At 39.9% G+C, this 16497-nt stretch overlaps 1 protein-coding gene across 3 annotated transcripts in view; it reads right to left on the minus strand.

Moving 5' to 3' along the window:
• The window catches only part of manba (mannosidase, beta A, lysosomal), a 75155-nt gene that overhangs the window by 23647 nt on the left and 35011 nt on the right, over positions 1-16497 (minus strand). For all 3 annotated transcript variants that reach the window (XM_059965522.1, XM_059965521.1, XM_059965520.1), the window contains 3 exons: positions 15825-15942; positions 7196-7282; positions 2961-3128 (listed from right to left, as the gene is read on the minus strand). In XM_059965522.1, coding sequence (XP_059821505.1) covers positions 2961-3128; positions 7196-7282; positions 15825-15942 — 373 coding nt within the window. The remainder of the gene's footprint in view (positions 1-2960; positions 3129-7195; positions 7283-15824; positions 15943-16497) is intronic.

The raw sequence follows: 16497 nt of genomic DNA on the forward strand, positions 1-16497 counted from the left end.
ACCAGCATGTGACGTGAAATTTGTTAACTTAGCAGCAGCAGTTCAATGCAATACAAAATCAAGCAGAGAGAGAGAAAATAATAATAAATAAAATAAAACATAATAAACAAGTAAATCAATTATGTATATTGAATAGATTTTTTAAAATGTGCAAAAAACAATGTATATTAAAAAAAAAGTGAGGTAGTGTTCATGGGTTCAATGTCCATTTAGGAATCGGATGGCAGAGGGGAAGAAGCTGTTCCTGAATTGCTGAGTGTGTACCTTCAGACTTCTGTATCTCCTACCTAAGAAAAGAGCATGTCCTGGGTGCTGGAGATCCTTAATAATGGACACTGCCTTTCTGAGACACTGCTCCCTAAAGGTGTCCTGGGTACTTTGTAGGCTAGTGCCCAAGATGGAGCTGACTAGATTTACAACCATCTGCAGCTTCTTTTGGTCCTGTGCAGTAGCCCCTCCATACCAGAGAATGATGCAGCCTGTCAGAATGCTCTCCATGGTACAACTATAGAAGTTTTTGAGTGTATTTGTTGACATGCCAAATCTCTTCAAACTCCTAATAAAGTATAGCCACTGTCTTGCCTTCTTTATAACTGCATTGATATGTTGGGACCCGGTTAGATCCTCAGAGATCTTGACACCCAGGAATTTGAAGCTGCTCACTCTCTCCACTTCTGATCCCTCTATGAGGATTGGTATGTGTTCCTTCATCTTACCCTTCCTGAAGTCCACAATCAGCTCTTTTGTCTTTCTGATGTTGAGTGCCAGGTTGTTGCTGCAGCACCACTCCACTAGTTGGCATATCTCACTCCTGTACACCCTCTCATCACCACCTGAGATTCTACCAACAATGGTTGTATCATCAGCAAATTTATAGATGGTTGTTGAGTTACACCTAGACACACAGTCATGTGTATATAGAGAGTAGAGCAGTGGGCTAAGCACACACCCCTGAGGTGCGCCAGTGTTGATCGTCAGTGAGGAGGATACGTTATTACCAATCCGCACAAACTGTGGTCTTCTGGTTAGGAAGTCGAGGATCCAGTTACAGAGCGTACAAAGGCCCAGGTTCTGCAACTCCTCAATTAGGATTGTGGGAATGATGGTATTAAATGCTGAGCAGCATTTGATGAACAGCATCCTGACGTAGGTGTTGTAATAAATTGTAAACTGTTACACAAGTACAAAGTAAATGGCAGGATACTTGGTAGTGCGGAGGAACAGAGGGATCTGGGGGTACATGTCCACAGATCCCTGAAAGTTGCCTCACAGGTAGATAGGGTAGTTAAGAAAGCCTACAGGGTGTTAGCTTTCGTAAGTCGAGGGACAGAGTTTAAGAGTCTCAATGTAATGATGCAGCTCTATAAAACTCTAGTTAGGCCACACTTGGAGTACTGTGTCCAGTTCTGGTCACCTCAGTATAGGAAGGATGTGGAAGCATTGGAAAGGGTACAGAGGAGATTTACCAGGATGCTGCCAGGTTTAGAGAGTATGGATTATGGTCAGAGATTAAGGGAGCTAGGGCTTTACTCTTTGGAGAGGAGGAGGATGAGAGGAGACATGATAGAGGTGTACAAGATATTAAGAGGAATAGACAGAGTGGTCAGCCAGTGCCTCTTCCCCGGGGCACCACTGCTCAGTACAAGAGGACATGGCTTTAAGGTAAGGGGAGGGAAGTTCAAGGGGGATATCAGAGGAAGGTTTTTCACTCAGAGAGTGGTTGGTGCGTGGAATGCACTGCCTGAGTCAGTAGTGGAGGCAGATACACTAGCGAAGTTTAAGAGACTACTAGACAGGTATATGGAGGAATTTAAGGTGGGGTGTTATATGGGAAGCAGGGTTTGAGGGTCGGCACAACATTGTGGGCAGAAGGGCCTGTAATATGCTGTACTGTTCTATGTTCTACAAGAGCTGTGAAACATATTCTGGTAAAATCTTTTTAATGCTGAATAAAATTACATACATTGGAAAATCAAAGAGGAACTGAGCCCAAACTGTTTAAAACTTATCTGTAAAAACTACTTTTCTGAATTTACTAAGCTCACTTGTGAATTTGTAAGTTTATAATTCTACATTATGCATGCATACCCTTTGGCCCAGCTGGTCCATGCCATCCAAGCTAGTCTCACTATGGAATCTGATAAGAAAGGAAAGTGAAGAATAGGACAAGTGGAAGAGAAGTTGAGCAAATGAGAGGAGAATGGGGACTCAGGAGGAGGGTTGTGTCGATGTTGAGCTTCAAGGCTGCTTTGTATCTGCTTTCAATCTCTCTATCCTGGCTTCATACACTGATTCAGGAAGTCATTTTGGAGATTTAAAATACATAATCAGGAAAGTAAACTTCTTTCTAACAGCCTACTCCTACGACAATCATTGTCAACTTTTGCATGTTTAAAGACTTGAACAATATCAAATTTCAAAACTTATATTTAATAGTTGAATACAGATAAAACAGTGAATGAAATGGGAAGCAGGTGTAGATCACCTTGTGACTGAATAGAGCACTGAGGAACCAGGGGACTACAGGACACCAAGGAGTTACAATATTCTACATTACAACAGTCTACGTTGCCCAGGAATCAAATAGGAAACTGCAAAGTTTGGGGAAAAAAGACACTAGAGGATAGATTACAGTATGTTCTCAATTGGTGGAAGATGTTTGGAGGAGAACTTCTTGTACCTGTTCTTCCAAACACTGACTGTGCCCCCTGCTTTCATTTACAATTCAATATATCTATCTTCATACGCATGCCTTCAGATTCTATAAACCAGAAAGTAAAGTGCCCCTTAAATAGAAAACACACAAATGCTGATAAACTAGTCCCTCATGTTTTCAGAAATTCATAACAGGTTATGCAGCCTAAAACATGTTTTTACAGATTTAAATTTTTGATAACATTTCTTAGATGCCAGGCAGTGTCCAGTAAGTAAACGAGTAGCTGTCTAAATATATTTCTTACCTGAAGTACTATTTCTCTAATCGTATTGACATAGAGTTGTACATAGTCATCCAAGTACAGTGTCATGTTTGATGGTGAAACATGGAACCAGTTAACTGCAAGTGCAGCCTCATTCTCATTGTTTCCACTCCAGATTATGATGGATGGATGGGATTTTAATCTCCAGATCTAAAGACAAAAACAAACAATCTTAAATGCAAAAGAGAAAAGTGGAAATGTAGGAAATCTGAAACAAAATAGAATAGCAGTATCTGTGACAAAAGAATAATAGAGTTTTAACACTGAGGTCTATTAAGTTAATGATAGATCATCAACTTGAAACAACACTTCGATTATTCTCTCTTTACAAATGCTGCCGAACCTGCTGCAACATTTTCTTTTTGTTTTAAATTTTAATTTAGTCAAAGACCAAATTAGAAACTGAAAAAAGAGTTAAAGACTGCAACTGTAGTGGATAGGAATATGTGAAAGTGGAAAAAAACCAATATTGAACCAACAGGTGACTTTCCCTTGGTACATTTAGATGTTTGGCTGGAAGGCAGATGGAGGCAGAGTGGGAAAAGAAAGGGAGCTTCATGTTGAAGTAAAGCCCTAAAATATGCGAGCATTGGTCCTACAATGTGGGTGCAAAAAAGTAACACAAGCTTTAAGTGGACAGTAGTCAACATGATTATCATTCCATATTGCAATACCGTATGCTGTTTCAGGTTAGGATTTGTCTGCCACTTTTATAATGTGCTACTTCCATTATTCCTGTTCCTGTTGAAGCTCCTTGTCAATCTGGATAATCATTGGAGTGAACTTCAAGTCTCTCACTCCGTGACTTACAGAACTGTGACCCTCAAGGATAGGATCTGCTCAGGGAAGCAGAGCCAGGTTCATTTTTATTCATCAGCTGACAGAGTACACTGGGTCCTTTAGAACTCCCCTAGCACACGTATAAAGCTCAGTAAACAACTTCCATTTGGAGAGTACCGCAGCACTTCATTGAGGCAACAGAGAATTACTGGCTACTATCTCAATTCAGTCAGCGTCGGGAATGAGCCCAAACCCTGCTTGGAGAGGAGGCAGGAAGGCAAAGGGAAGTATTCCCAGACTGTAGCCAGGATTACTGGGAATAAGGATAAGAGCGTAGAGTCAGAGGAACAAGGAATGTGAGGTGGGGAGAAGTAGTAAAATGGATTCAACAGTGGCTGGATGGGAGATGCCAGAGAGTAGTGGTGGATAACTGTTTGTCAGGTTGGAGGCTGATGACAAGTGGTGTGCCTCAGGGATCTGTACTGGGTCCACCGTTGTTTGTCATATACATTAATGATCTGGATGATGGGGTGGTAAATTGGATTAGTAAGTATGCAGATGATACTAAGGTAGGTGGCGTTGTGGATAATGAAGTAGGTTTTCAAAGCTTGCAGAGAGATTTAGGCCAGTTAGAAGAGTGGGCTGAACAATGGCAGATGGAGTTTAATGCTGATAAATGTGAGGTGCTACATTTTGGTAGGAATAATCAAAATAGGGCATACATGGTAAATGGTAGGGCATTGAAGAATGCAGTAGAACAGAGTGATCTAGGAGTAATGGTGCATAGTTCCCTGAAAGTAGAATTTCATGTGGATAGGGTGGTGAAGAAAGCTTTTGGTATGCTGGCCTTTATAAATCAGAGCATTGAGTATAGGAGTTGGATGTAATGTCATAATTGTACAAGGCATTGGTAAGGCTGAATTTGGAGTATTGCGTACAGTTCTGGTCACCAAATTATAGGAAAGATGTCAACAAAATAGAGAGAGTACAGAGGAGATTTACTAGGATGTTACCCGGGTTTCAGCACCTAAGTTACAGAGAAAGGCTGAACAAGTTAGGTCTTTATTCTTTGGAGAGTAGAAGGTTGAGGGAAGACTTGATAGAGGTATTTAAAATAATGAGGGGCATAGATCGAGTTGACGTGGATAGGCTTTTTCCATTGACAGTAGGGGAGATTCAAACAAGAGGACATGATTTGAGAGTTAGGGGGCAAAAGTGTAAGGGTAGCACGAGGGGGAATTTCTTTTCTCAGTGGCAGCAGTGTGGAATGAGCTTCCAGTAGAAGTGGTAGAGGCAGATTCGATATTGTCATTTAAAGTAAAATTGGATAGGTATATGGACAGGAAAGGAATAGAGGGTTATGGGTTGAGTGCAGGTCAGTGGGACTAGGTGAGTGTAAACGTCGGCACGGACTAGAAGGGCCAAAGTGGCCTGTTTCCATGCTGTAATTGTTATAAGGTTATATGGGATTATAGAGATTAAGTACAATAATGACTGTTTTAAATTTACAACAGTGGGAAGGAGGGTTAAAGGGGTAAAGAATGAGGTGAAGGCAAGGTGGTGCAGGAAAAGGAAGATGATTAAAAGAGCAACAAATAACTGGTGAAAAAGAGTGAAGGAGGCAGTGAAATGGAAGCAGTGGACCTTGTCTTTGAAAGCTGCTGTAGCTCACCCAGAGTCCATCACTGCCCCTCCAGAGATCATCCGTGTGTGTGCATGCATGTGAGTCCATGTCTACGCAACTGTGTGCACATGTGTATTAGTATCATTGTGCATTCGTGTGCTTGCTCATGTGCAAAAGATGGTGGTCTTACCAATGGGCAAAAAATAGAGGCTCAAGACCAAAAGAACGGGTCTCTGGGGGACTCCTAAGCAGGGAAGCTGGACAGAATTTCCTCTTCTTCTACAAATAATGACTTCTGATATTTCACAACCACCAGAAGAGGTAGGACTTTTGTTCAACAACCAATCCAAGACAGTATCTGAAGATAGGTGGAGGGGCAGCTAGTTTTGAGGAAGCAGAGAGGCTACAGAAGGACTCAGACAAATTAGGAGAATGGGCAAAGAAGTGGTGGATGGAATACAGTGTCAGGAAGTGTATGGTCATGCACTTTGGTAGAAGAAATGAAAGGGCTGACTATTTTCTAAATGGAGAGAAAATACAAAATTCTGAGCCACAAAGAGATTTGGGAGTTCTTGTGCATGATTCCCTAAAAGTTAATTTGCAGGTCGAGTCTGTGGTGAAGAAGGCAAATGCAATATTAGCATTTATTTCAGATGACTAGAATATAAAAGCAAGGATGTAATGTTGAGGCTTTATAAAGCACTGGTGAGGCCTCACTTGGAGTATGGTGAGCAATTCTGGGTACCTGATCTTAGAAACAGATGAGCTGAAACTGAAGAGGATTCGAAGGATGCTCACAAAAATGATACCAGCATTGAATGGGTTGTTATATGAAGAGCACTTGATAGCTCTGCGATTCAGAAGGAAGACGTGTTACCTGACTGAATTCTATTGAATGGCGTAAGACCTTGATAGAGTAGATGTGGAGAGGATGTTTCCTCTGGTGGGAGTGTCCGAGACCAGAGGACATAGCCTCAGAATAGAGAATCATCATTTTAGAATGGAGATGAGGAGAAATTTCTTTAGCCAGAGAGTGGTGAATCTGTGGAATTCTTTGCCACAGGCAGCTGTGGAGGCCAAGTCCTTATGTATATTTAAGGCAGAGGTTGATAGATTCTTGATTGGTCAGGGCATGAAGGATACGGGGAGAAGGCTGGAGATTGGGCCTGAGAAGAAAAATGGATCAGCCATGATGAAATAGCGGAGCCTAATTCTGCTCCTATATCTTATGGTCTATGGAATACTTTTGTACCTCTTGCTACTACCTGAAGCACAAACCCAAGCTTCTTCATACAACTGTGGAATAGAGCTTAACCTGATTTGGAATGGAAACTGCTCTGTAAAGAATTGGTACAACTTCAATGGGCCAGTACTGTTCTGCTGATGAAGCCACAAGGTGCTGCAGATGGTGGAGTCTGGAGCAACAAACTATCTGCTGGAGGAAATCAGCAGGTCGAGCAGCATCTGTGGGAGGAAAGGAATCATGTTTCATGTCAAAATCTTGCATTAGGACTGGACCTGAAGTGTCAACATTTCCTTTCCTTCCACAAATACTGCTCAACCCACTGTGTTCCTCCATCTAACTGTTTGTTGTTCCAGTGTCCTGCTGATACTGGGTATCAATAGCTCTGCAACAGCAATAATGTAATCACTACATCCAGGCAAATGATAAGGGGCTTGTTGTATTATCAAAATTAGAGAAGCAATGGCTTGCCTCCTCTTCAGACATTATAGTTAGCAGTAAATAATACAAATAACATCACATTCTAAAAGAATATTTAAATTGAAGCAGTAAATAATTTCTTCCCCTTACCTGGTGAACAATTTCTCCCCTGACTGAATCAACAAACTTTTTGTTGGTTGGATAAAGTGCACAAGCAAACATGAAATCCTGCCAGATCTAAAAAAGACATGGAGGAAAAAGGCAGAGTACTGGTTAAAACTCACTTTCATTAGCCCCTGTGGTCAGCTCCAGTAACAAGTTTCAGAATCAGATCTTCAAGCATATCTGGCCATGATTACAGAATGGACAAGGGTGAAAGGCTATTCGCTGATAAGGAGCTGCAATCTTCAATTTTGGCTCAAAGCACTCTGAACAAAGACAATTTCTAGAGTTCAATGACTCTTGCTCAAGGTTAGATAAGCATTAATTCAAGAACAAAAACATTCTTGTCAAAACAAGTAATGACTGGGGTTGAAGCTGTACTGGACTTGAGGTGATGGTGGAATGACGTCATTTTCCCGCCAGTAGAGATAATGTGACGGGTTTTTTTTTTACAGGTTATAAAAGGTAGACCCCACCCTGTGAGGAGGGGCAGTTCGTGGCTGGATTTGCAGGTTGACTTCATGCCACTGCGTGTTTGAAGTGATGACGCAGTTTAGTTGAAGGATGAAGTTTTTATTTAATGCCTAAAGTTTAAAAGGTCATTGCCAGCAGGTTCTTTATGATTCTGTTAGTTTGAGAATTAGAGGAGAGTGAAGATTCAAAGTTGGAAGTTAAAGATCGAGGGGAATCGCTTTCTACGGTGAAACGGGGGCGACCTTTGTTTGATCCTTATTTGGAAGGATTTCGTTGACTATCTTCGTGTTAATCCCTGGGTTTACCAGAAAGGATTGAGGATAGTGAGGAAGGAAAGGTCAGTGCCTTTAAGCCGTTCTGTTTCGTAAATTCTTCGTGGGAAGTTCGACGTCGGGGATCGAAGCAAGCGACGTGAAAGAGAACCTAAATCGTCCTGTAAAGTCTCTCCTTTTAAATGGACTGTGAGCATATCGAACTTTTGGCAATATCACTTTAAGAACTGTTTTGGCAATACCACTTTAAAGAACTGCTTTGGAATATCACTTTACGAACTGTTTGAACAGCCGCTCAGCAGCTGTTTCCAGTTACGGTAGTGTTTGTTTACTTTTGGGGGGTTTGTTTTCTGTGTTTAATAAACGTGTTGTTTGTTATAAGAAACCCTTGCCGAACTCATATATTTATTGTTGCCTGAATATGTAACATTAAATATGGGGGCTCGTCCGGGATTGAATCTTTTGAGTTTACATGCTTGCTGACTTTTAAATTGGTGTTTTGGAAACGGGGATTACTCGGTTCTTTTGTTTGGCTTGTTGTGGTATTCGGCAGCAATGAATATTGATGAGTTTCTGGCTTCGCCAGCTGCGGAGGTGTTGGCGAAGGCGGAAAAAACTGAGGTGTTTGAGCTAGCTAGTAGATTGCGACTTAAAGGTATTTTGCAAACTACTTCTAAGGCTGTGATACAGAGAAAAATCGCGTCACACTATGTGGATTCGGGTGTTTTGATGAATCGATTTTAGAGTCGTTTCAAATAAGTAATCTGGAGATGCAGTTGCAAATCGAACAAATGAAATTGTAACAAAGTAAAGCTGATTTGGAGAGGTGTAAATTGGAGATGGAACAAAAGAAGAGAGAATTTGCATATGCAATGGAGGAAATCAGTCTTCTGGTTCTAAAAACACGTTTGTTGCTAGTCAAGAAATTAAATTGGTCCCTCCATTTAGTGAAACAGAAGTGGAAAGGTACTTTCAACATTTTGAAACTATTGCTCGGATGTCAGAGTGGCCGAAAGATAAATGGTCAGTGTTGTAACAGAGTGTAATTAAAGGCAAAGCACAACAAGTTTACACAGCTTTAATAGCTGCACAAGCTCTTGATTATGATATTGTAAAGAGTCATATTTTAAACGCATATGAGTTAGTCCCAGAAGCATATAGGGAAAGATTCAGAAGTTTGAAAAAGTCTGTGGAAAAAACTTATGTGGAATTTGCCTATGATAAAGTTATGTGTTTTGAGAGATGGGTTTCTTCTAAAAATGTAAATGGGGACTATGATACATTGAGAGAGCTGATTTTAATGGAGGAATTTAAAAGAAGCATTCCTGTTGAAGTAAGGACCTACTTAAATGAGAAGGATACTGATAAATTGCAGGACTGTGCTAAATTAGCTGATGAGTATGTTTTGATCCATAAGAACAAATTTCCTCAGGGCAGAATTTTTAAGAGGAAAAATAACACGGAGACTCCAGGTAAATTTGAAATTAAATCGGAGGTTAATGAGAAAGTTGATGAGAAAGGAAAGCCTGTGAAGGAAAGACAGTTTGGTCTTACTTGTAACTATTGTAAGAAGCCTGGCCATGTAATAGCTAACTGTTTCAAATTGAGAAAGAAAGAGAAGGAAGCAGTTCCAGATGCTTGTGTGCAACATACTGAAGAACCTGTAAAGTTACAGGGTTTGATAAAAACAAATGAGGCTTTGTTAGAGTCTGACCAATTTAGAAAGGGATATGATCATTTTATAACTGAAGGGTTTGTATCCTTGAAGGAAGGACCTACTCTGGTGCCAATAAAAATCCTTAGGGATACTGGTGCTTCTCAATCATTGATGTTAGACAGTGTGTTGAAGTTTAATGAAGAGTCTGATACTGGTGAGGTAAATTACATAAGAGGTGTTGGAAGTGATTTTATGCCTGTACATTTACATAAAGTAAATTTAAAGTCGGGGTTAGTTACTGGATTTGTTAAAGTAGGATTACAGCATAGCTTACCTGTGAAGGGTATTTCTTTATTGTTAGGTAATGACTTGGCAGGTGGACAAGTTTTTCCTGAAGTGCATTTGACAATGGAGTCAGAGGAATCAGAGTTGAATTCTAACACAGATTCTTCCTGTGTTGTGACTAGAGCTATGGCTAAAAAGATTGATGCGCAGAATGAGGTTGTTATTCAGGACTGTTCAACTCAGGATTCGAGTTTTGAGGATGTGTCAGAGACTTTCTTATCTTCGTTGTTTGAACAAGATTCTGGGAGTAAGTCTGACTATAAAGATTTATCTTTGTCTCGGAAGGAGATGATAGCAGAGCAGAATAGAGACTCTGAGATTATAAAATTAAAAGAGCAGGTTTTACTAGATAGTGAAATTGATAAGGTGCCAGTAGGATATTACTTGGAAAAGGGAGTGTTGATGAGGAAGTGGAGATCGCCTACAATTCCTGCAAGTGAGGATTGGAATGTTGTTTACCAGGTAGTTGTTCCAAAAGCTTATCGAAATGAGATTTTGACTTTAGCTCATAGTGTGCCTTTAGGTGGACATCAAGGGGTAAGGAAAACTGTGGACAAGATTTTAAAACATTTTTACTGGCCTGGTCTAAGAAAAGATGTGGCGATGTTTTGTAAAACGTGCCATACTTGTCAAATTGTGGGTAAACCAAATCAGGTTACACCAGTAGCTCCATTACAACCTATCCCAGCATTTGGTGAACCATTTTCTAAAGTTATTGTAGATTGTGTTGGTCCATTACCAAAGACAAAATCTGGTTATCAGTATTTGTTGACTATCATGTGTACTTCTTCTAGGTTTCCAGAGGCAGTACCACTTAGGAATATAAAAGCTAAGACTGTGACAAAGGCCCTTATAAATTTTTTTACTTATTTTGGATTACCTAAGGAGATACAGACTGATCAAGGCAGTAATTTTATGTCTGGATTGTTTCAACAGATAGTTTATAAATTGGGAGCTAAGCATATCACTTCCTCTGCATACCATCCAGAATCGCAGGGTGCCTTGGAGAGGTTTCATTCTACCCTCAAGAAAATGATTAGGACATTTTGTGTGGAAAATGAAAGTGACTGGAATGAGGGTATAAACTTACTTTTATTTGCAGTAAGGGAATCGGTACAGGAATCTTTAGGTTTTAGTCCATTTGAACTTGTGTTTGGGCATAGAGTTAGAGGACCTTTAGCTTTGTTGAAAGAACAGTGGATTAATAAGGAAGTACACACTAATTTGTTGGACTATGTGTTGAAATTTAAGGACAAGTTACATAAAGCTTGTAGCTTAGCTAAGGAAAATTTAAAGTTGGCTCAGGAGAAAATGAAGACTTGGTATGATAAAGACGCTAGGATGAGGATGTTTAAGCCTGGAGATAAGGTGTTGGTTCTTTTCCCAGTGCAGACAAATCCTTTACAAGCTAGATTTCATGGTCCTTATGAAATTGTGTCTAAAATCAATGATGTGGATTACGTGGTAAAAACTCCAGATCATAGAAGGTCAACACAACTTTGCCATATAAATATGTTGAAACCGTATTTTGAGAAACAATCTGATACTGTGACTGTTGTGGTTAGTGAGAATGAGTTTGATTTAACTAGGAACATGATAGATGATTCATGTGACTTTCATTCTAAATCCAACATTGTTTCTGTTAGGTTACCAAATTCAACCATTCTGGAAAATATTGATGAAAAATTAGCACATTTACAGTTAGAGCAGAGACAACAGATGAAGGAGTTGATTTTTAAATATAGGGAGTTGTTTCCAGATGTTCCGAGAAGGACTACTATAGCTTCACATGATGTAGATGTTGGGGATGCCAAACCTATTAAACAACATCCATATAGGATGAACAAGGAAAAATGTGAACTTGCTGAGAAAGAAATTGAATATATGTTAGAGAATAATATCATTAGACATTCTAACTCGAATTGGAGTTCGCCATGTGTTATGGTGCCAAAGCCAGATGGTAGTATTAGGTTTTGTACGGATCATAGGAAGGTGAATGCTGTAACGAAAACAGATGCATATCCAATTCCTAGAGTAGATGATTGTGTAGATAAAGTTGGAAAGGCAAAGTTCCTTACAAAGATTGATTTATTGAAAGGGTATTGGTGAGTTCCATTAACGGACAGAGGTAGAGAGATTTCTGCATTTGTAACTCCATCTGGGTTATATGAGTATAATGTTCTTCCATTTGGGATGAAGAATGCCCCAGGTACTTTCCAGAGGATGATTAACTTTGTGATTCAGGGATTGAAAGATACTGATGCTTATATTGATGATTTAGTGACAGGAAATGATACTTGGGAAGCACACATTATTGCGATGGAGAAATTGTTTGAAAGGCTTTCAAAAGCTAACTTAACTATTAATTTAGCTAAGAGTGAATTTGGACATGCCACTGTGACTTACCTTGGTTATGTTGTGGGTCAAGGTAAGGTAGCTCCTGTTCAGGCAAAAGTTCAGGCAATTTTAGAGATTCCCACTCCAACGGGGAAAGAAACTCTCAGAAGGTTTTTGGGAATGGTAGGATATTATCGGAAATTTTGTAAGAATTTTGTTAATGTTGCCCTTCCATTAACTAACCTTCTGCGGAAGAATGAGAAGTTTGTATGGATGGTGCCTTGTCAAGAAGCATTTGAAAAATTGAAAACAATGATATGTCAACAACCTGTGCTTAAGGCACCTGACTTTGGAAAACCTTTTTCATTGGCTGTGGATGCTAGTGATGAGGCTGCAGGAGCAGTATTAATGCAAAGGAATGAGGGTGATGAGGTTGATCATCCAGTAGCTTACTTTTCTAAGAAATTTAATAAGCATCAAAGAAATTATTCAACAATAGAGAAAGAATTGTTATCTCTTGTTTTAGCTTTGGAATATTTTGAGGTATATGTTAGTACAAATCAGAAACCACTTATTGTTTACACTGATCATAATCCGTTAGTTTTTCTGAGTAAGATGAAAAACAAAAACAGAAGGTTATTAAATTGGAGTTTGATGTTACAAGAGTACAATATTGTGATGACTCATATTAAAGGTAAAGATAATGTGGTTGCTGATTGTCTATCTCGATGTTGAATGTGCACTGTAATTTTTTTTATGGAGTGGTTTTTTTTTCAATTGTAACACTCCTACTGTATTGTGACTTATAAGCTGTTATATGATGGTGTTGTGTATTGTGTATGTTATAAAATTTATACCTTTGTTTTTCTTGTAAGCAATTGTTAAAAATTTTTGTTCTTGTCAGACCAAAAATGTTTTTTTGGAGGGAGGTGTTACGTACTTGTGACACATGACAGTGGTGCCCTTGTCATGTGACTGGGGTTGAAGCTGTACTGGACTTGAGGTGATGGTGGAATGACGTCATTTTCCCGCCAGTAGAGATCATGTGACGGGTTTTTTTTTACAGGTTATAAAAGGTAGACCCCACCCTGTGAGGAGGGGCAGTTCGTGGCTGGATTTGCCAGGTTGACTTCATGCCACTGCGTGTTTGAAGTGATGACGCAGTTTAGTTGAAGGATGAAGTTTTTATTTAATGCCTAAAGTTTAAAAGGTCATTGCCAGCAGGTTCTTTATGATTCTGTTAGTTTGAGAATTAGAGGAGAGTGAAGATTCAAAGTTGGAAGTTAAAGATCGAGGGGAATCGCTTTCTACGGTGAAACGGGGGCGACCTTTGTTTGATCCTTATTTGGAAGGATTTCGTTGACTATCTTCGTGTTAATCCCTGGGTTTACCAGAAAGGATTGAGGATAGTGAGGAAGGAAAAGTCAGTGCCTTTAAGCCGTTCTGTTTCGTAAATTCTTCGTGGGAAGTTCGACGTCGGGGATCGAAGCAAGCGACGTGAAAGAGAACCTAAATCGTCCTGTAAAGTCTCTCCTTTTAAATGGACTGTGAGCATATCGAACTTTTGGCAATATCACTTTAAGAACTGTTTTGGAATACCACTTTAAAGAACTGCTTTGGAATATCACTTTACGAACTGTTTGAACAGCCGCTCAGCAGCTGTTTCCGGTTACGGTAGTGTTTGTTTACTTTTGGGGGGTTTGTTTTCGGTGTTTAATAAACGTGTTGTTTGTTATAAGAAACCCTTGCCGAACTCATATATTTATTGTTGCCTGAATACGTAACACCTTCCACATTTGCTCATCTTTCAACAGTTTACAATGTCCCAAAACTTGAAAATAGAATTTGATTCCCAATCTGACCTGAAAGCCTGCTTTGGGATGTGCCACGAAGGAAACTTGTCAGTAAACTTGAATACAGTGAGGTAGTGACAGCAGGGATAGGAAACCTACATTGGAAGCAGCAGAATTATTGGAGGACAGTCAGTTTCCAAATGGACTAAGTTATTCACTGATGTCCAAGGACTTGGACAAGCACCAGCATGGTTCTTGATTTTTATAAATAATGAGTAATTGAGGGCACAGAGCACCATTATGTGTGCAATGATCTGTCTGGATGGCATGCAAACAAAGGTTTTTCACCGTGTCTTAGCACACGTGACAACAATACACCAAGACCAATTACCATTTCGAAATTTGCAGATTACGAGAACACAGTTAGCATATTGCACAATGACAAGCACACACTTCAGGCAGACATGGACAATTTGATGTAATGGGCAGAACGCACAAGGTGATACATTATGGTAGGAAGAACAATAAAGATAACTATCTAAGGGAGGCATTTCTAAAGTGAATGGTGGAACAGAGATCCAGGTGTGCACCAGGTTTTGTAGATAGCAGAGTGGATTGAAAATTCAAATACTAGAGGGCATGGTTTTAAGCAGAAAAGGGGGAATTTATGAAACAGATTTATAGATTTATGGAACAAGCTTTTTTCTTCACATAGAGAGTGGTAGGTGCCTGGAACATGCAGCCAGAAGTGGTGGAAGCAGATACAATTTCAGTGTTCAAGCAGCATTGGACAAAACATGAAACAGTGAGAGAAATGAAGGGATAGAAACCCTGTGCAGGCAAATGGAATTAGTTTATACTGGCATAATGGTTGGCACAGATATTATAGAGCGAAGAGTCTGTTCCTGTGCTGTAATATCCTATGTTCCAAAAAGTCAGAAAGAATTCAGAGCTTAATAATAAAGATAGTGTACAAAAACAAGGAAATTTTGTTGAACCTCTACATAGTATGAGTGAAATTGTAATCAGGGTACTAGAGCTACTTCTGGTCAACACATGAGAAAGTCCTAGGGGGTAGAAGAGTGCGCCCAGTGATGTAATATATTGGAGGAGCTGGCCCTGCAGCCGACAGACTGAGAGCAGATTTGATAAAAATCACTAAGGGTTTGGACAAAATGAATTTCCACAGCTGGAAAGATTGAGACACATGTTTACAGGAACTGGCAAAAGAACCAGTGAAAGAGATGACCTGGGATTCACACTGGAAGGGAGCTGAAGCAGATTCAGTCATTCGAAAAAAGGAAATTAACAGATTCTCAGGGGGAGAAACTGCAGAGCTTGAGGAAAAGGTGGGAGGAGGGCTACCCTCAAGGAGCTCGCACAGGCATGGCCAGACATTGCCCCTGTGTGCTGCTTGGCAGCAATGGTGTAGCAGTTAGCACAACACTTTACAGTGCCAGTAATCACCAATAGGGATTCAATTTCCATTGCTCTCTGTACGTTCTCTCCGTGACTGCATGTGTTTCCTCCAGGTCCTCAGGTTTTCTCCCATACTCCAGAGCTTTACAGGTTAGGGTTAGGAAGCTGTGAGCGTGGTGTGGACTGTGTTAGTCATTGATGCAAACGATGCACTGTGTGTTTTGATGTAAATGTGATCATTAAAGTTAATCTTATCTGATTCTAGGATTCTGAGCACCTTGTTCAGGTACTCAAATAAAGAAAAACAGTAATCTTCTTACCATGATCCCCAATTTATCACACAGCTCATAAAATTCATCTTGTTCATAAATGCCTCCTCCCCATACCCGTAAAGTGTTCATATTGGCATCAACTGTAGACTGTAACAAGTTCTGTAATCTGTTAATTTCACAACAAGGAAGTATTAGGACACATTTAATAACTCAGCATAAATAGATCGCTGATGCACATCTGCAAAAATACATTAGACTCTAAATCAGGCGCTCCCAAAATGGGCGATATTGTCTCCCACTCCCTGGGGGTAGCAATGGGGGGGGGGACTTGGTAGCAAGGGGGACATTTGAAGGATTACAGGCCTAACTTAAGAAATAAATTACTTATTATAAGCATTTGATCTTCAGTATGATCACCTCATCTCTTGTTCTCTTAGACTTTGCTTGAAGTGCATTATATTTATTGAAAAGCAATGTAACGTTTTGGTAATATACATTCAAGAGAAATCTGGACTGAAGAAACAGTGTTATTCCAGGGCCTAGCCCACACATTATTGCTAGTCACTACTTAGCTGGCACCATTCCCATATTCTAATCACACAATGATGTAATTCCTGTGAATTAGGGGATGGCATTCAATGGGTAAATTTCAGAATTGGCCCTTTCGAATGGTTTTCACCACATTTCTCTATCCCACGGCCCAACCAAGATATTGCTGCCC

Source organism: Hypanus sabinus, chromosome 3, assembly GCF_030144855.1.
Source record: "Hypanus sabinus isolate sHypSab1 chromosome 3, sHypSab1.hap1, whole genome shotgun sequence".
Lineage (NCBI taxonomy): Eukaryota > Metazoa > Chordata > Chondrichthyes > Myliobatiformes > Dasyatidae > Hypanus > Hypanus sabinus.